The sequence below is a fragment of the Manduca sexta genome, chromosome 20 (genome assembly GCF_014839805.1).
Source record: "Manduca sexta isolate Smith_Timp_Sample1 chromosome 20, JHU_Msex_v1.0, whole genome shotgun sequence".
Lineage (NCBI taxonomy): Eukaryota > Metazoa > Arthropoda > Insecta > Lepidoptera > Sphingidae > Manduca > Manduca sexta.
This window is the reverse complement of record NC_051134.1, coordinates 6208438-6229543: the sequence shown is the minus strand read 5'-3', so window position 1 is coordinate 6229543 and position 21106 is coordinate 6208438. Positions and strand designations below refer to the sequence as shown.

General features: G+C 36.3%; 2 protein-coding genes across 5 annotated transcripts in view; one reads left to right on the top strand and one right to left on the bottom strand.

The window, feature by feature from the left end:
* Nucleotides 1–66: 66 nt before the first annotated feature.
* On the bottom strand, nt 67–10995 carry LOC115443496 (golgin subfamily A member 6-like protein 1). 2 transcript variants are annotated; one of them, XM_030168934.2, is made up of 9 exons: nt 10795–10995; nt 10542–10718; nt 9656–9886; nt 8875–9104; nt 8387–8551; nt 4044–4122; nt 3721–3924; nt 3301–3485; nt 67–2694 (listed from the first exon to the last, which is right to left on the bottom strand). In XM_030168934.2, exons 1-9 carry the CDS (start codon nt 10795–10797, stop codon nt 2463–2465), a joined length of 1506 nt encoding a protein of 501 aa, XP_030024794.1. In that variant the 5' UTR covers nt 10798–10995; the 3' UTR covers nt 67–2462. The 2 variants fall into 2 exon arrangements, with proteins under 2 accessions (XP_030024794.1, XP_030024795.1); XM_030168935.2 differs by lacking the exon at nt 9656–9886.
* A 4329-nt stretch (nt 10996–15324) lies between these two features.
* LOC115443532 (myc box-dependent-interacting protein 1) overlaps nt 15325–21106 on the top strand; it is a 65215-nt gene continuing 59433 nt past the window's right edge. Inside the window, exon 1 of one of the 3 annotated variants that reach the window (XM_030168975.2) lies at nt 15325–15581. In XM_030168975.2, the coding sequence (XP_030024835.1) occupies nt 15513–15581 (69 nt within the window). In that variant the 5' untranslated portion in view covers nt 15325–15512. The remainder of the gene's footprint in view (nt 15582–21106) is intronic. The other 2 variants (XM_030168974.2, XM_030168977.2) reach the window with 2 other exon arrangements.

Here is a 21106-nt window from a genome sequence, read left to right as displayed (position 1 = left end):
CCATTGATCCAATATGTCCCGTTGTATTGCCTGGTTTATTATGGTCCTCATAAGAAAAAAAACAACTTTTTAAGCAAAAATATTTTATTAATAAGCGAGAATAGGGTAACTTTGTGATTTAATTATTAATTATCAAATGTAACATGTTTAATTGAATTATTATGAGGTTAGATCGTGGACAGACATCAAAATTATTCCTGTATACATGGTCATTTTGACATTGCTTTACTACATGAAACCACATATTCATCTTCACCTTTGCTGACATTGTGCCAAAAATACTTTTTAATAATATGTTTTTTATTCGAAACTTACACTTTTCTATTACACATCTACGGCTCAAGTAACTAATTGTAAAGTGTTATTTCCAAGTAGATAAGTATGTGGTTTCATTTAGTAACGCATTGTCAGAATGACTCTGTATAATTTACTAACTTAATATCATAAATCTATGTTTAAATTGAAATATTATGGTAACACTGATGTAATATATATTATGGTTAATACTAATTTAATAATTTCGACTTCTTTTAAATAAACCAAAGGCATTAAATGACGTCTCATGGATTTACAAATATAAATTACTGTGATAGGAACAATGAGCCTCTTTGCAATAACAAAAATCAGTTTTAACTTGTCTTTTTTTCATATCATTAGACTGCACGAAGCGTTTTTATTTCCGCGCAAAATATATCAAATACATGCCTAATATTAATGATTTATAATAAACAGGTAAATACACTAATAGCACGCGTAACATGAAGATTTAAAATTGTCCCAATTGGGACGTTTGCATGCACTACGCGTAAATAACAAGTACTGCAGATGGAGAGCCGATAGCCAATTCGGGCGAAGATATTTAAGGCAATGTAATACATTTTTAAAATCTTTCTTTAATTTTACCTGAATACAATAATGCACACCAAGCTGAAGGGCATAAGGTGTTAAGAATCGCGTAAATTTTTAAAAAAGTATTTTTTTTTATTCAACTCATTTTCTTGAGACTTTTTGAAATATTAATATCATAAAATTTTATATTTAGAGTTGAAAAATAAAAACGCTAGATAATTCAACCGGGTCCCAACCTTTGCCAGGTGTTTGCAGCTATATATTTAAAAAATTGAAATAAATCAGCCCTTTCCTTTACATTGCCGCATGTCAATGCTTTTCAGCATTTGATCTTTATTAACGACACTATCGTATAATGAAATGATATTGCTGTTTTTTTTTTTTGTCAAAACCAACGGGTTCAATTCCTGGCTAAGACTAATAGCCTTATCAATAGATTTTTCAAAAATCCAATGCAGTTTTAGTTTCTACCAAAATCGGTCTCCAGATTCCTTTAAGCATTTTTCGCTATTCGTCATAATTTCGGATTTCACCATCCGCGGCCACTTGATAAATCACCCTGTATCGTGAGATCTTGCTTCCCTAAACTCGTATGCAAGCGTATTGCGCGTACAAGTATCCATTCTTAGCTGGTATGTACTAACAGTTGCCACTTCATATTATCCACTTATAAATTTTAAACGTTTACAGTTCTGGCATATTTTTACAAAAATAATACTGTTTTCACAATAAATTATACAAGTAACAAACACAATTTAATAAATCTCTAATTTTCTACATAACATCTATATTTAATTTTTACACCTCAAGTGTTAAATATTTTAAATGCATGCTTTTGTTTTCATTATTTATGTTAGCATTGTCGAATGTTAAATTGGTAACCTAGGTTATTATTTGTTATATATTCAGATCTTTATTAATGTTATTTTATCACATAATAATATTTGATTATATTCTTTTCCTTGGAATCTTCTAAACAGACATATATTTTTCTCTAATATTATTCTTTTGTTTTGATACATTTTAAAATGGAATGAATTGCATCGCGATTGCCTTTTCTCATTCTTTATCATTATAAAATAACTAATAGTGCAGAAAAAATACCGTACACATTGACAGATATGGTGCTGATAGACACGAACGTCCATATAAACTATTTGTTCAAAATATCGCGTTCGAACTAAAGTTCGCTGCAGCGCTATAACATCAATCGTCGTCTAACCAGACTTTTTAAGCATGCAGTGCTAAAGCGCTTTAAATAGAGTATATAAGTAAAATGGCGACCGAAACCGGATTGCAGTACACTTTAGTTGAACACAATCAGTATTCGGAACGCCAAATCTAGTGCATATATCGATGCCCATACACTAATAATAACTGACTTATTATAACCGCATTTGCGTCTTTGAAAAAGCTTGAATTTTTTTTTGTTTTTTTTTATTGTTTTCTTTGATTTCGGTCCTCCGAACCCGATGTTGCGTACAGTTCAAATTACCCTCACATATAAAAAATAAATACATAATTCATAGACGGTATAGAACTAAAATATTACCATAAAGCTGTGCTCATTTTTAAAACTTCGAGGAAATTACAAATATCTTCCCTTTTTGTATTTAATACTCCCTAATAATCCTGCACTGGTCATTGCATTTGGGTTTTCGCTGCACTCCACTGCTCCGCGCCACGGCGTCGATGTCCAATTGTCCCAGCTCCGGGCTCTTGCTGGCCCCCTCTCTGAGAGCGGGGAGGTCCGAGTGAGCGAGGGTCCCGGCCTGAAGAGATCCCAGGACCTTAGGAGCATGTTCCGACACGATCTTGCTTCGTTCTTCAGCTACTTCCGAACGCCTGGAAAAGATAACGTAATGTTGAACTTCTATGACATCTAACGTGATAAATGTAATGTGAAACGAAGGACAAAGGTTTTGAAAACCGCACATATTATATAATTTGTGTCATAGGTAAATATTTGTGGCGGTACAGTCAGTGCATATACCGCCATCTTGTCAACATCGCCGGAATTGCAAGAGGATCGATGCAGTGACACAACTGGAGTGATAATCACACAGCAATCACGATAGATGGCGACATCGATCCTGAATCACGCTTGCACAATTTGCGCGACGTGCAGCATATATACCACCTCCAAATAGGAACTGTCGGAGGGCCGCGGCCGGACACAAGCAACATCTGCCTGACTGGAAATATTCCCCTTCCATAGAGGAACGCAGCCATCTGTTCCTCTACAGCAGCGTCTACCTTTACGCCGCTACATATTTTTTTCTGGACAAATTTCGTGCCGGAAATCTATCCGCTCAATAAAAGGTACCTGAATTAAAGTGTCACCCAATTCCACTATTGCGGCTATACCCAAAAAAATGTATCGATAGCCTCAACAGTGGTCACCGTCACACAATACTCCAAAGCGTGTGCAGGTGGTCGCGTGTGCCTCACCAGTCCGTGTCGCGGTCCCACACGTGTTGCACACGCGCCTGCTCCAGCTGTCCCTGCGTGTGGCGACGCCGCGCGTTGTCCTCTATCTGCTGCCGGAGCTGCTGCGAGTACTCGCGTCCTTTCTCTTTCATCTGTATCGCTTTCTCACGCTCTTTTTCATCGTCTGCTGCTATTATTGCTTCAGTCTAAAAGAAAAACATAACACAGAGTTAGGCAAAACTTATAGGTCACATAATGCACCCATTAACACCTATACTATAAGAATATTTGAGTCTGCTGATAACCTTTCAGGAACAATTGGATTAAGGGCAATTAAATTTTGAATTGTGATAAGTATCAATGTGTATTTCCGTTTAATACTTGAATAACTTCCAGTAACGCATCATCATCACATTCCTTCATGTAACAGTACAAACGAACCTGTTTCCTAAACTCTGCCTCCACCTCCTTCTGTTTGAGCACCTCCCGTTTCTTGCTCTCCATCTGGTTGGTAAGTGCTTCCATCATCTCTTTCTTGATTCTTATTGCCTTCTCCTGCTCCGTTATATCGTCTTGAGTATTCTTTTCTAAATACTCTTGCTCTTGGAGCAGCTGTATGATGTTCTCTCTTTCCATTCGTGCCTCCTGTAAAAAAATTTAGAGACCATTTATTTTTATCATCTTTCTTGATTATTAAGTTATTGAAATTATTTAGGCTAACAAAAAGAAATTAATTTAAATTGACCATTCAATTTATATTATACCTCGTCAAACAGGTTCTTGGCACCAATCTTCTGGTGGAACTCTTCTTTCATTTGCATCTTTCGCTCCCTCTCGGCAATGCTGAATACAAAATAATAATACTTATTTTCTTTATCGTATTTCATGTACACGTATATAGAAGGATTGAAATTTATCGATACCAAACTATACAAATTAAAAAAAATATATAACTAGCTTTTTCCCGCGGCTCCGACCGCGTTATAAAGTTTTTCGAGCTAAAGTTTTCCGTTAAAAAAGTCACGCTATATATTTTCCCAGGAGCCTATGTTCTTCCCAGAGTCTCAAACTGTCTCCATACCAAATTTCATCTTAATACGTTCGGTAGTTTTTGAGTTTAACACGTCCAGGCAGACAGATGCAGCGGGGGACTTTGTTTTATAATATATTTTTGTAGAACTTTTTAAGAGGAACAATCCCGTCATACATCATTGTTGTATAACTTTAACCGTTTACGCAGCGCACGCAACGAAGCTCTCAAAACTAATAAATTTTCTCCGTATTTGCAACATGTTTCATTACTGCTCCGCTCCTATTGGGTCTAGCGTGATGATATTTAGCCCATAGCACTCCACAAATAAAGGGCTATTTAAAACAAAAAGAATTTTTCAATTCGAACCAGTAGTTCCTGAGATTAACGCGTCCAAACAAACAAACAAACTCTTCAGCTTTATATAATAGTATAATATAAAACAGTATAAAATATTGCAGTTGGCATATAAAATTTCAGACCCAAGTTTTTTTTTTATTTAATAATATTTGATTAGCATTCAATCAAAAATTCAATCAGCACATTCAAGGCTATGGTAAACCAGCACTGTAAGTAATATTATGACTTTTTACTAATTTATTAATACTGCCTAATGGACGGTCCTTCAACAGGATCCTCAAATGGCAAGGGTTACTCTCCCAACATTTCGTAATTTTCAACTTAACAAAACTCAACAACAATGACAAACAAGTAACAATGGAAAAATAATAGAAAATTATAACAACGTATTCGTAACAAAAATCACTGAGCTCGTCAAGACAACGTGAAAGCAATTCAAGACTAATTATTTTTCTGTACACGCGTGAGTGAATATAGACGGCACTAGTGTGCAAGCGAAAGAACATGATAAGGACCGCCATATTAGATTCGTTTCTTTAATGAACCAGGTTATACTACTCTTCACCGGTGCTGACATTTTGCCAAAAATCATCCATTAATAACGAATATTTTCACCAAAAATTCTGGTTTTAGTTTTATGACTTTTTTTATCAAATTTTTAGTTCAATGCGAATATGGCGTATGCGTAAGTGTATTTCTGACTGAAAGTATGATATGACTGCTGCGACGAATTCTCTTACAGTAGTAGTAGTGGTATTAGGGCGCGTAAAATTAAAATTACTTTTGTAAAAAACAAGACAAGCACACCAACTTTATTAATCAATTAAGTACATAGCGAACGACTAATAGACGGCTAATTCGAATTGAATTGCACTATGGTTTAATGCACTTCAATAATATAAGAAGACATCCATGAGGGTCAGATATTGCGTCCCCAACTAATAGTTTCTCTACGCGAACCAAAAAGGCCAAAAAGCCAAACTCTAAAATTTTGTCCGCGATAACAAATTAAACGTTTTTCTCCTCTAGGAAACGTTTTTTTAAATCCTCCTAGCATAATCCCTATCTCCATAACTTCAACCTGGTGCGAAATGATCGTACCAGTTGTCCTGAAGGAGGCACTATCATTTATTTTAAGAGGTCCCTGCATTGCATACCGCTCGACCCCAAAAGCTTCAGTTTGCGGGCTTTTCATGACAGAACATCAGCCGATCACTCTGATCTCGGCCTATCTCCCACCTAGTAAGGAGCTTCACTCCAAGGAACTTGTCACATTGGTTAGTATGAGGGAGTCCATCCATCTGGGGGGCGACCTTAACGCCAAGAACATTCTGTGGAACTGCAACTCTACCGACGGTAGGGGTGCAGTGGTAGAGAGTTGTCTTGACGAAATTGATGTGAGTATTTTGGTTCCTTCTGAACCTACACACTATAGTTATATTGATAATTACAGACCAGATATTTTAGACATAGCACTTGTAAAGAACGTATGCCTCCACGTGCGTTCTATTCAGGTTTTACAAAAGAGATTCAGACCACAGATCTGTAATCCTAGATTTAGTACCCCAAAACGGTCCCTCAGACTCAGGTCTTAACGAACCGGTGAAGGTGACAACGAACGTGCCTTTTGAGTACCAAGCTCGCTGATAACTCTTCATCATTTGATCTTTCTGCCATTCCGCCCAACATCATAACTCGTAAGGAAACGAATGACGCGATTCGCTCCTTCACCAACCACCTGCAACACGTCTTGAGCGAAAGGTCCGAGGGTGCCGAAGACCGTTCACGGTCATTGACAACGTACAGAAGACGTGCGGTGGGTGGTGAGGAGGCGAAACGCTTCTATCAAAGCCTACGCGACTAATCCCACCCCGGAACGATGACGTCTTGCGCGTTTCCTCCAACGTGTGGCCAAACTTCGCATTCAGGATATCATCGATTCGAGATGGGAGAACGGCTTGTCGGAACACTAACCGACTGAATAGGCCTTTTGAAAGCTGTTTAATCCTTTAAGAGAAACGATGTGGCCACCGCTTAATCGTCCGAATCAACGCCCGGCGTTTGATGAAAACGAGAAAGAGGAATTATTGGCCATCAGCCTGGACTACCGCATCTTGTTGCGGTAGATTCTTTTGACGAAAGTAGGAATACGACCCCGCCGCCGCCGCCGCCGCCGCCGCCGCCGCCGCCGCCGCCTATTTCGCGACCGATAATCGACCCGCCACCCAACCCCCTCGCGTCAGTGACGACCTAAGAAGTCATCATCAGTGATGCGCACTTTGCACATCGCAGTCGATAAGCTCAGTGAGCGGTTTCGCAAATGGCGCATCACCATCAATCCCACCAAAAGTCAGGCAATTATTTTCACCAAACAAATTGGAGTTCAAGCGCCTCACGCTTCAGTCAATATGTCAGGTCAGATGATTTCTTGGACCATTACGGTCAAATATTTAGGAGTAACCCTTGACCAGAAGTAGACCTTCGTCCAACACGTAAACGCGGTACGTGCGCGAGCCGTATTCGCGATGGGTCAATTAAATTGGCTCATACATAAAACGATGTCCACACGCAACAAGATTCGGATCTTTACCACGTGTGTTAGGCCGATCATGACATTCGCGTCGCCCGCGTTCGCGTATACACCGCCTGCTCGACTTCAGCATCTACAGGTTTTGCAAAACAAATTTCTAAGGCGAGCACTCGGTGCCCCGTGATACGTTCACAATCGCAACCTCCACGTGGACATCGATATACCGATCATCAGGCACTTTACGCACATGAGCTGCAGACGCTATTTCGATAGGGCGGTCAATCAGTCGAACACGCTAATTAGGGAAAACAAGATTTATATCCGTCTCCATTCGACCGCGCGAAATGGAGACGGATGCGTTCCGTTCTAACTGATCCAGAGGACGATATAACTCTGGCTATCCGTCGTAACGAGTTCTTGAAACTCCTACACTGAACATGACCGCAGTTCCATCCTCGCCGTTCCCCGTCCCCCCGACCCTTCTCATAGTTGCGGCCCGCGTGCCGACGCACACGTTAATGGTTAGATTGTAGGTCTCATCGTCACCCAGAGACCGAGCTGCGCCGAGGCTCGTAACCCGTTAGTGTCCGAGTGCTGAGCGGCCCGTCCGTTGTGTTGGTGCCGGCCTGGTCACAGTGACAAGTGCACAACGCACAGTGCAGTTCTCGGCTCTTCATTCTAAGGCTTCAGCGTGTGCTTTCCTCGCGGAGACACTCGCCGGAGTTTATTTCCGGACAGCCGTTTTTGTTATATCTCAAAACATCATGCTTCCAGTTAGCTTCCACTGCGTGGTACTGTCTTTGGGACACGACCCTTCATTACGTTTGTTGTATAAAATAAACTCTTATTACTTCATAAGTGTTTTACCATCTCATGATACGACGTAACCTTCAGCCCTATTACACTTTATAATAATATTTATTTTGTTCGAAACATACACTACACTTTTTTATTTTACATCTACGACTCAACTAACTTATTGTAAAGTGCTAGTTCCAAGTAGACAAATATTATGTCGTTTCATTTAGTCGCAATGTCAAAATGACCCTGTATATATAATGCCCGTTCGGTTACCCATTTAACCCTTCTTGCTTACACAATATTTAAGTCTGCATGTTTACATGTCTAAGTCTTTATCAAGTTTCCGTGCCCACTAATCACAAAAAAAAACTTGACATTATACATACACAGAGGAGCTCCTATCGGAAGCGGCCTGCCTCTGCTGCTCAATCTGCCGCTCCTCGATGACGATCATCTCCTTCTGCTTGTCCTTCCAGTCCTGGCGCGCCTGCACCGACGTCACCATCTCTTGCCGCAACTTCTCTGTCTCCACCCGCTTCTTTTGAAGCTCCCTGTAATATGTTGGGAGTTGCAAAAATTAATCATGTTTTTATTAATTTGTTACTAACAACAAGCATGTCCTATAAACCCAAAGCTAATAATAACCTACCCTATGTAAGTAAGTAGTAATTTCCTATGTTGTAACCAGATTCCAGCCTATTCTTTGTTAAAATAATATACCTATATAAAATTTTAATAGGTCCACATAATTATTGTCTTGACTAGATAATCAACTCTCGTCAATTGATATTTTATCTCAAAGCCACTCTTCTACTCAGCAACAAAACAAAAAAAAGGTTTTCTAAATTAAATGGCTAATTAATAAAGGTCATACCTCTGGTCCTCATCAGCCATGGTCCTGCTAACCTCTTCCAGCATCTTCTTCTCAATGAGTGTGTCCTCGTACTCACACTGGCGTTGTTGCTGCCTGCTGACCAGTTGCTGCTGCAGTTCCTTGCAATACTGAGCGCTGCGGTCTATCTTCTCTTTCTCTTCCTTTTCCAATGCCTCTTTGTCACTGTATAACGCTTTTTGGAGCACTGCGTTTGCGTAGTTTTCTTCAGCCTGAAAAAATTGATATATTAATAAATTTATACAATACTAGCTTTCATTCACTGCTTCGCCCGTGAGGTTTCCCGGGACATAAGTCCCGCTACATATTTTCCCAGGATAATAAGTGACTTATGTCCTTCCCAGAGTCTCAAACTGTCTCGTATACAATTTCATATATGCGGTGATGAATTTGTTTTATGATATGAAACAATATGGGCAATAATGACCAATCTGAACAAATTGTAATCAAAAAGATAGCAATCAGCAAGCAGTAAGGCGTGTCAATGGACTTTAACTTTAATGTGGGAATAATATCAATGTTGCATATGTTCAAATAGTGACAACAGTTCTGGCTTTTGTGGGATAAACTTTTTATATAGAAGAATTAGGAATATTGGACTGTATGTATAAATTTTGTAAGGAATAGGAAGATAAAATATTTTCTTCAAAAATACATGAACAAATTAAGGAATAATAAAAAGTTGTCGCACCAATATTATCCACAATATATAAAAACTAAATTACAACCCAACCCAACTACACAATCAGTTTGATATACAAACTTTCTCCTGCAGCTTTCTATACTCATTATGAAGAATCTGCTGCTTCAGATCACGGCAGACATAACCGGCTCCTAGCTTTTTCATCAGTTCCCTTAAACTCGGGTCTCTTTCTCTCAAGTAATGTCTTCTAAGAAGCTCGCACATCTCTTCTCTTCTTACTTTGGCTACTTCCAAACCGAGTTTTGTTTCTTTTTCCGCCCTTGCATTGACTATAGCAGCATGATCAGTCCTCTAGTGTTTAGTGGAAATAAAAGTGATGAGTTAAGGATTATGCATTGAGTATTTATTGCATATTTATATCATAAATGAAGGTGGGCATGAGTATGTGAATATAAAGATACTGCCCAATTCCGACTACCAAAAAAATATGTTAATAAATTTAACTGAGGCATATACTGTGTTATATGCTTGCATACATAATATAACATTTATACTCTCTCATTAGGTTTCTTAGCTATGGACCCTAGTTGTAACCTATTGGGAACTATAATAATTACTCTTACATTTTCGCTTACCTCTCATATTTAAAACTAAAAATAATTCATGTTCAAATACTGAGAAGTCATTCAAAATTTTAAAGTAATAGATGTGTATTCACAACTCAAATTGTTAACTTTTATATGCAGAAATTTGCAGAACTAGCAACTCACTCTCCTTGTGGAAATGCACAAGTCACAACTGCCTCAAAAGTAACAACATTTAGAACATCGAATATTTTTTTGCATTTTATTAACATTTGTTGTTTTTATTTCTTCATCTAGAAGACAGGCTATAATCTTTCGACTACACTGCCTAGTGTTACGTACGTTTATTTAATAGTGCCTATAATCAAAGAAACAAAAACCCACTGGGCGTAACTTTAGGTAACGTAATACGTCAGACTCACCTCAAGGAACTCTTTTTCCATTTCCGACTCACGTTGGATCAGCGCAATGCAGCGCCCCATCCTGCCATCATCCATCCTGCTGTCCAGCCATTCTGTATCCAACGCTCTTTGGTAACTCTCCAACTCTTTGCGACGGGCTTCTTGGATCGCATTTTTTTGCAGCTCTGTTTTACCCTCCTAGGACAAAATTTGTATAAATATTATAGATACGTGGGTATAAAATTAATGAAAAATACGTAAGTATTGTTTTTACCATGATTCAATGTAACCTGTGTAAGTATAACTTTTAATAAAATCCAAAATATCAACTCGAAACCGATGTAAAAATCTAAATTCGAATCGTAATACGCACTTCGCAAATTGAAAAATGACGTTTTATCCGTCAGTCGAATAGTAGTTAGTGTTGTATCCTCAGAACAATGACAAGCATAGAAGTAACACTATGACATTTGAGTGTACTCTGTCTTAGACAGCAAGAAATTTAATTGTGTTGCGATCCCTTCTGACATCTTATCGATATCGATAGATGTTTTGTCTATCGGCTAAATTCACAGACCTGCTAAAATAAACACTTTTCGGTCAGTCAACTACAAACCGTTGCAAATTACTATTTTAGATAAAGGCTAAAAAAAAGATATCAAAACCCTGATTTGGTATTCAAGTACCAAAAAAAGTCTAGATATATAAAAGCACTCGGTAAAAAATTGTTAAATTACAATAAACTATAGAACTACCGGCGTTCTTCGAGCAAAGTTTTGTCCAATTTTCATCTGCTATTTACAGCAGTTTCCATGCCTTCCGAAATGTCATTCCACAAAAATGGTTTACCATTTAGATTATTAAATTAAGAAAATGTTAGAAATTTCGGAAGGAATGGAAACCGCTGTAAGTAACCAAACAAGAAATCGGCCGGAATATCGTCTAGGAGAAAGCCAGTACGCCTTCTGTTCTTTTCTGACTTTCTTAGGGATTAAAAGATACCCAAGAGGTGTGATTTGACAGAAGCTACTAAAATGGGACGGTAAAATTAAAACACAGCGGTATCATTCACGTCACATATATTTGATAACTTATTTCAATGTTAGTAAATCTTTGTCGAAATGCTTGGAGCTAACACGATGCTGTTTCTTCCAATGCCAATTAGGACGAGCTATGACAACGATCCATTTTGCCTCATAGCATCATCTGTGGGGCATCTGCAATGAAACACATTGTATGAAACACACTATGAAAATCAGATAGTTTCCTCGACCCCAGCCTTCGCGTACGGTTTCCAAGTGGCTTTTACCACTACACCACCGTATATTGAAAGTAAAAGGCAATTTATGCAAAATAGTAAACTACAATATACTAACATCTATGTTATCGACAGAATATGCAGCACAACACTATTGAACACGACTACGTAAATTGGTAAAAATGAAAAATACATAATAATGACTGGATCGAATGGCCAACAGCAGATTATAATATGACTACAGCATAATAAAGTATAATTAATAACACTTTTTGCACTTATGTACAGGGTTTGAGCAACTATATCAGGTTTTTTGTTTACTCACCGATGGAAGCTGAATGAGATTTACACCCCACAATAACGCAGGCCTTTGCTTGTTCGTAGGGCTATATTTTACTTAAACAGCACTGTGTATTTATTAAAATTAACAACAAAAATATTACACAACATTTAGCCACTTTTGAAAAGCACGCGCTGAAGTATAACGTAACTAAATTGTGTGGGCGCGTTTGTGACATTGTTTTGAGGTTGGCAAGTTGGAACCAATCTGGCAATGACTAAATATAAAGAGGACAGGCCTCAAAAGTTAGCTATATGAATAAGTTATATTTATGTTAGGGAAATCGACGCAGAATTGTCAATATATATGTCTATCTCTTTTACTCAAAGCTTATTTGGAACGCAACAAAAAAAGACAAAAATAATTGCTTTCTTCGCATATGGCACTATTTCGTTTACTTCAACACACTGGGACCGCCTTGCGGCAGAAACGCCATTTTATGTGGGCCAGTCAGCAAGTACATGTAGTGTCAGACGATGTAAACAAATCTTCATAAATATTGAATTTAAAGTAATATAATCATATTCTCAATTGTTCAGTGTGTTTATTAGTGTATTTGTTAAGTTTCGAAAATGACTCAGTGTTGTGTGAAAGGATGCAAATCGAATTCACGCAAGAAAGACCCCGAAATATCTTTTCATAGGTTAGTAACTGTTTTTACCGAAAATTAGCAAATATCTTTGTATATTTACTTTTTGGATGTGTTTTTATCAATTAAAATGATATGTGGATCTGGTTTGTTAAGCTTTGGACCCTTTTAGGCGTGATTTATACACATTAAAATCATTATGTTTGTTTACACACAAGCTTAGGGATGGGTGGGTGGATTTGTTTAGAAATTATTGATATCGATATTTTAACAGACGCCCGTTTATCAGTTACAGTTTTTGTCTTTGAAAGAATGTTAGAGCACACATCAATATTGTATTATTCAGAACGACAAACTAAGTGAAATTAGAATATTTTTTAAGATAACCAAAAATTTAAAAACCAAGGCAAAATGAATTGAGAATATTGAGCGACGTGATTGGAATCCTACACCAAATACATATTTCTTTACATTTTGAGAAGATATGCATAAACCACACGTTTAATTAACGCGAGTAAAGATAACTGTTTTCCAACAATATTCCCGATAAGTAAAATAGTAATGATTATTATACTTCACCTAAAAGTAATATTACTTTAATATATTGCTGTGAATAAAATTAGAATTGTTACATAAAAGAATAGATAAACATAAAAGAAACAACATAAAGATGAAATGTAAGATATATTTTTACAATTGGCGGTCTTATGTTTCGAGCAACCTTTGCATGCACGGAAATAGATACATAATCATATTGTTGTTATTGCAAATAATTATTATAATTGATTATCTTAACCACCATTTTTACGGTCATTGATTTTAGTTTGCTGAACCATAGTTATGTTTCTCGATCAAAGAGCATAATAATAAAATAAAATAAAACCAACCAAATAATTGCTGGCTACGCTATCTTATTCCATTTATCATGTATTAAATAAATATCTTAATCTGTAACTTAAATTTTTAGCAAAGAATAGTGCAACATACAAATATAGATCAAACACAACTGGATGTTTGTCACAACAGGTACTGCTTTGTTTAACAATTGTTACTTATAAATCAGTTTCAGTTTGTTTGTTTACATTATGGTTTGTTATATTTATATTATGGTAGTTCCTAACCCCTTTCGTATTTGATCTTTTTGGGGCTTGTTTGTCTCTCTTAATTCTTCGATGTCGATACAAAATTTTCGGTACTAGCATATCACTATTGTAAGGGGCGGAGTCGGCACCATTTTATGCATTAAATGTGCCGCATGTCACGTGACCATATCACCCATCCTCTATACTTCTTTTATCATTGGTTGGAACACTTGACATTTTATTTGCTTTTTAATTCGGCATTTTAAAGTGTACGCAAGCCGACCTTAGCAACATAATATTTGTCTCGTTCTTTTCAACGGTTTTGGCCTATTTGAAAAAATAGGATAAGTATATGAGAGTAATTTAGATTCCTTCTATGCTTGTTCTTGTTCTGAGGTTGTATCAAACCATATTATTATTTATTGATATTAGCACTAGTGATACTTATTATTGTTAAGTATTATTAAAATATCAGTGTGTATTTGAAGATTTTATTAAGAATACAACGATGAAAGCTTCAAACGCGCCAAAAAATTACAGGTGAACTGTTAAAATAATGAAATTTGAAGGAATTGAAAAAAAAAATCTAAGCGTGCAGAAACTACGAAGTTCGATCTAAAATATTAATTCCCAAAGTAGTCTATGGGACTCTTGACGGAGGTCTACGTTGCGTTGGCGTGAACAAAAAATGAGGGTTCACAATTGACAGCACTTCAATTTTTCAACTTACTTACATAAATGTTTATATTTTATGAAGCTAGATCTAAAATTATGAGACCCACACTACCTGGTAAATATTATAATAATTTAATGTGTACGTTTTTCAATTATATTTTGATTGAACATGACAATTATTAAGTTTACGTACCATATTGTATTTTTTTATTACAGCAAAAGGAAAAAAAATCAAATGAGTTTGGCAGTAAATTTCTTTTTAGGACAATGTTATTACAATTTTATGGTGTAAAAATGTTAACATTTTGATACACTAAATTTGTTTTTTTTGTAATGTATGGCGGCAAGGGGTAAAATTGAGACTACTCTTAACAGTAAACTGCTGGCAATGCAAATAAGAATAATAGTCGATGAAATGAAAATGATTTAAAATTTAGTAAAACTACATTTCCTATTTTGTACCTACCAGTAGTCAGTAACCTGCTATAGGATAAGCAATTTATAAAACTCACTTTAATTTCATTAAAATAGTACAGCGAGAATTTATTATAGGTGAAAGACCCATATTATATATTAGTCTAGGAAAAGACCCATCCCTATTCCTAGATGACTTTACATTTGACATTTTCTTCTTAACATTGGCATCTTTTGGATTTTGAGCGAGTATACTGTATTCAAAGGTTTATCATAGTTTCTTGTAAAATAATTTGTAATTAATTTTAAGTATTTACAAGTCCATACCTACATATTGAAAATGGAAAATCCCAGTTCGGTATATATTTGTCAAAAACAGCGCCATCTAGTGATAAGTTTATAACAAAAACACTGCATGTGACGACTGACGATGGAAATTAGTCCAATGGCGGCGCTAGAGTGACAAATATCTTTCATTCGCGGCAGTCCTAGTTTATTGGTCTCTGGGCAGTCCTAAACGGCGACAGCACGCATTTGGATTTTGACGTGTGACAGTAAGTAGCTGCAGCCAAATTCGGTTGCAGGTTGATAGTGTATCGTAATAAAGACGTTCGGTAATGAAACAGTGATTGAAATGGCCGAGAGTAAAGGTGCGTTAATCGCGAAAACAGTGCAAAAACATGCCGGACGGGCGAAGGAAAAGGTATTTATTGTTTTTATGTACATTCCGTGTGTCGGGAAGGTGATGGTGTTTACATGTATTTGCCGAGCGGTGTGACGTGAAAGTGGCCTTTTGAAATGGGTAGTCCGGTCGTGTCATGTTACTGGCGGGCCGGGAGCGGTGCGGTGGTCACGGCGGCCGCCGCCGCACCTGTTGCGCGGCCGCTGGGCCCCCGGTGCAGTGCACCTCACCTGACCATTGTTTACGTTCCCCGTCAGCTGAGCACGGCGGCTCGGAGGCTCAGTCGCACTCCACGCTGGTGCTGCAACGTTATCAGTTTCCAGGGCAGACACAAGGCTATTTATAGGACGCAGCCGCGTGATAATTTTGGATTGGACAGTCAAACGCTCAGTGATAGCCACTATTCTCGTTAACTGACCTAACATATGCCGTTTTCAACATAGAATTAGGCCAAACGATTCTTAATATGACACAAGTGGGTTCTAGGGAAGTAGTCACTATAAATAGCTTGGTGTTGAGCCACTATTGGGTGGAGACTGTCGCGCTGTCACAAATGTTCCGCTGAAATAATTTTGTTATTTTAACTCTTCTATTTTTATGTTGTCCACTTCACGTTGGAATTGTGAATTAAATATTTGTCAGACAGACCTTATTTATTGGCACACTATTACTGAAGTATCTTAGTAGGTTTGAAATCTTGGTATGCTTATAAATTTAATAAAGTGATTTAATTATTTTTTATAAGAAGCTCTTAATTAAATCTGTAAAATAATATCTTAAAGCATAGCTTGTAATTTAATATTAAACTCCAAATTGATAAAAACTCACCACAACCAACAGGAATAATATTATAATGCAATGTATCCTTTTAATTTATTTAAACACAAAAACTTTACTTTAATCATAACATTATTGATCTTAACATTTGCAAATAATATTCAATAATATTTGCATAAACATATAATCAATTACAATGTACCACTAGTCTTGTCCGTTTACTAATAAAAACCTGATTTCACAACACTCCGAGTGTGGGCTATTGACCTAAACTGGATACTGGTAACAGTGGACATTCAAATGTTTATATTACAAAACACTAGTCTATGGGACTTGCGGGTTAGGATTTAAACTAAATGATGACTAATGTATAGGGTATTTAGTGTTTGTGGTCTTGTGAATAAATTTTTATTAATTTCGAATATACATTTTTAGGTATGTGTAGGAAAATTGGCATATAGTAGTCTGCAAACAAATTAAGCATAGTACTGTCTGCGTTCAGAAGTAAAGCTACACTTATGTACAAGCAAAGTTTCCCACCATACAGTAGTGTGTCCGAGTTATTTACCAACTATTATACCTGAAAATTTTCATGCCTTTTTTTATATGTTGAACTCAAATGTATTAACCTGAAAGATGTAGTCATAATCCCTCTTACAAATGTGCAGAGGAGTTAGGGGTAATATTTAATCTATTACATTAAGCAATGAATGAAATCATTGTAATGCCTTTTTGTGCATATTCTAGTGGTGTAACATTTTAATGAAACATATATTTTATAATTGTGATATGTAACATTAGGAAATTGAATGAAGTAAATTGAACAGTGTACATAAACCTTTGATAACTTTTACATTAGTGAATATATGCTGCTAATATGTTTTTGTAAAATTAATGTAGCTAAATGCCAGTGAGTTGTGTACTTTTGAAGTTAGTTCAAATATTTTTTATCCTGAGATGGATGGCTTACGGTCCAGGTAGTGGGCCTTGTTGCTGTTGTGGACACTGAAAATACTTATGCCTTACAGTTATGTTATACGGAATAACTCTCCATGTGTTCAAGGGAGCATAGGTGGTGGAGTGACAATATATTCTTCCACGAAAAAGTCATAAAAATAAAGAAGTAATCTATTGATTTTCATATAAATTACTGAAACTATCAGTGCATTGAAAGTAAATTTAATTAAAAACTTTAGTATTACATCAGACGAGCAACCTCCTTGTTTCGTCAATAAAAGAAGTAATAGCGCCTATTTATTCTATTGTGTATGCACAGTTAGGTTCATATGTAAATACAATGAGTTCCCGCAGGTATGGGACGGTTGCCAGCAAATCAAATAAACTACTCCTCATCAACGTCATAAACGTTTTAGTCTATATAAATCTCCGCTGGTGACGTCACATTGTATATTACTTTAGGACAGTTGTAAATTTACCGCATTTAGTTTCTGTGTATTATGAAATGCCGTATTTGAAGACTCTTTTCATATAATAATGTCAGGAGGTGTTTGTCGCTCAGCTGAAGGCGACTCCCACAATTGTTCATGTAACAATATCTCATAATAGACTGCACGCCATTATAGTTTGTGGGTGCATTGCAAGATGGTAAATCTCAAAATGTCCAATAACTTTGGTTTCAAAATCCTTAAAACTACAGAAACACAACTTATTTGCAGCAAGCTTTGGAATTAATTCCCTGCATCGGTGTTCCCCGAGAGTTATCATTGTCCTTCCTTAAACGAGGCTTGAAAAGAGGCAACGGCTTGGCTATGCCTCTGGTCCATTAGTCCTTGGGCGGTTGATGCTGCTTACCATCAGGCGGACCGCTCGCTCGTTTGCCTACAAAGAAAAAAAAGTTATCGATAGAAATAAATACACCTGAGTAACCCCAGACGGATTCGCGTACAACAGACGTACTAAACTTGATTTGATGCTATTTGCAGATGAAACAAAGTCTAATAAGCAAAGCATAACGTCCATTACGCAGTCCATAACATTTAATCGCACAAACCGCATAGTATCAATTTCATTTGTTTACATGTCATGCAGTTTATTTATAGGGTCGAGCAACGAGTTTAGATAAATGTATTCATATTGTACTTGAATGTGTGAAGTTCGCTAGTTTTGCTAAATTATAATTGAAAGAATATTAAACTTTATTACTTTGAATATAAAAGTTATTTACGTTTAGTTTACACCAGAAAGATCGGAGCACGTCGTACGAAACACGTATAAAAAGTTTTTTTTTTCGACTTAATTCAGTGGTTGGTTTTGTTACTTTTAAATGTTTACTTCACTTCCTCCCACTACATATTCCCTGGAAATAGTTAGTTGTCGAACAAACCTAAAAAAGTGTCAAACGTGTCTCTCTTTATAAGCCGCCTATCTCAAGAGGTTTATTTCCTCAAACCACACCACCAAATCACCGATTTCTTCTCATTATTCTAAACATATTTACCAACAGACAAGAGCCATTAACATCACTATATCACAACTAGTTTCATACGACTTCGATTAAAACGTAGTTTCTTTCATTAAAGTCGCAATGGAGTTTTTTTTTCCATTCGAATGGAATCTGAGCAAAAACTGCGAGCTTCAGCGCCGCACAATACGCTCAAAATTGGCAATCTAAAGCAAAACCGCTACGTTGTGTCGTAATGGTACTCGTGCGAGAGAAATTCGTGATTGTTGTTGCAAAAAAAAAATGATTTTGTGCGTAGATGACGTCAGTTATCGGTATTCTTAAAGTTGCACAATCATGCTTATTTCTCCAAAGGGGTGAGCGAGTTGTAAGTTGTAATCGTAGAACTACGATTTTATTGTATTTCATATTATGTCAAGGGATCAGGAATTAATTGAAATTTTCAAACTTTATTAAAATATTTTTGTATATTCTCATTTTTTTCTTTCCTGTTCTCGAATGTTGTAGTTTTACTTGAGACTTTAAGAAACGTAACAAAGTAGTCTGTCTAGGACATAGAAATTTAATCTATTTATCGACTCTAAACATGAGCTAATAACAATAATAATACATACTAATAATAATATGTATTATCATTAAGTTATGCGACCAACAAAATATCGTCATCTAAAGTATATGAATATAATTCTTTTTTTTGTCATTGTCTATATTGTGGCAAAAATATATTAACCTTACCAACATACTTTTCTTCGGGGGATTCTATAATAATGGTTACTAAATTTTACGTATGTTCAAATTTTTGTGTCTTGGAGAACTCTTGGGTAGTTATCCAGATTTTCTGACCATATATTACCTTTGCTCATGACATTGCTAATTATTACAAAGAATAACTCTTACAAAATTCAAAAATCCAAAACGTATCATGAAATTTATACCGGACCCATTTTACTACAAATCTTTATATATCGCTGTATAATTAACAGCGAACCTCATAAAATTAATCACATTTATAACAAGAAATTGCTAAGCTTATAATTATAACGTATCTAGTTAGCCATTATGTATGATCGATAAGGTGTAGTTTTTGACCTCCACGTGAACTCTTTCACCCATTTCAATCTTCGTACAAACAAGTTTGCGGACCGTTAACGCAATCTCTTGGGTTCATTATCATCAGTTTTGTCGGGCCAATGTCGTGGTAAAACTTTCACCTGATATGTTGTTACGTTTTTTCTGCGTCGCCCAGCGTTAAGGTATCGCTTTAATTTGGCAATTTGCGAATGAGATAGCGGAGAGTTGGTCAAAAAAAAATTATAGTGGTACAAATTTTTTAGGGTTCAAGAACCCGTGGTATATTGTTCTGAGGATTTGGCGACATAATATTCAATCAATATGTTGTGGTTTAAACTTGAATTTAGGAGAAGTTAAGTTGGCATAAACTATAATATTTATGGACCGTAATAATGTAATTAATACGTGCAATCAAAGATACTTTTTTTTTTCTGAGATAGGATTTTGCTTCTCAATTTTAACAGCGGGTTTCTTTTTCCCTGAGTTGAAGTAACAGTTGTTTCGTGTACCAAGTAACAAAACTCAATAACGATAAAGTAAATTCGTACTTTATTAAATTTGCTTAAAATTCAAAAGTGAAACTTCTGGAACCGCTGCGGGTGCATTTTTAACATTCATTAGAGTTAACCGCACCGCGCTACGTGAGGTGGAATTATTTGGGTGAACTTGTGAAACACCCGAGCTTTACATTTTTTTTTATAAACTCCGTTAACGTCTGGAGGTGTTTGCCTACTTTCGTGCATATTCGTGACGTGTGTTGCGTCACTTGGCTCAATATATTCTTTTTCATGTAACGCTTTTGCGTTGCGACCACGTTTTTGGGAAATGTTTGAGTCATTTCTAATTGTTCGCATAGTGGAATCTATTAATCTTAAATGTGAGGGTCAACGTATCTCCGTAAATTAAATAGATTTTATGACAACAAATGTCTTTCAATCCTTAATGAATTAATGATCTAACAAATTGCACACAACTAGATTTAACACATGTTACCGGTCATAGATCTAAAATTCAAATTGAGAAGTACATCGTCAAATATTTCTATTAACGTAATAGAAATCTGGAAAGTATGGCACCAAAGATTCACAACACTTGTATCTCAGTGTTTCAGGACAGTGTTAGTCCTTATTTATTTTATTTTTCCTCCTCGGTGACTGGGTCATCGAACTTGAATAATGTTTTTACAACTGCGTCCTTTGCAAGGCGTATTATACAAATTCTTGGCCTTAAACTAGTTACACCATCCATTGATTTAATATTAGTAAATATACTTTGA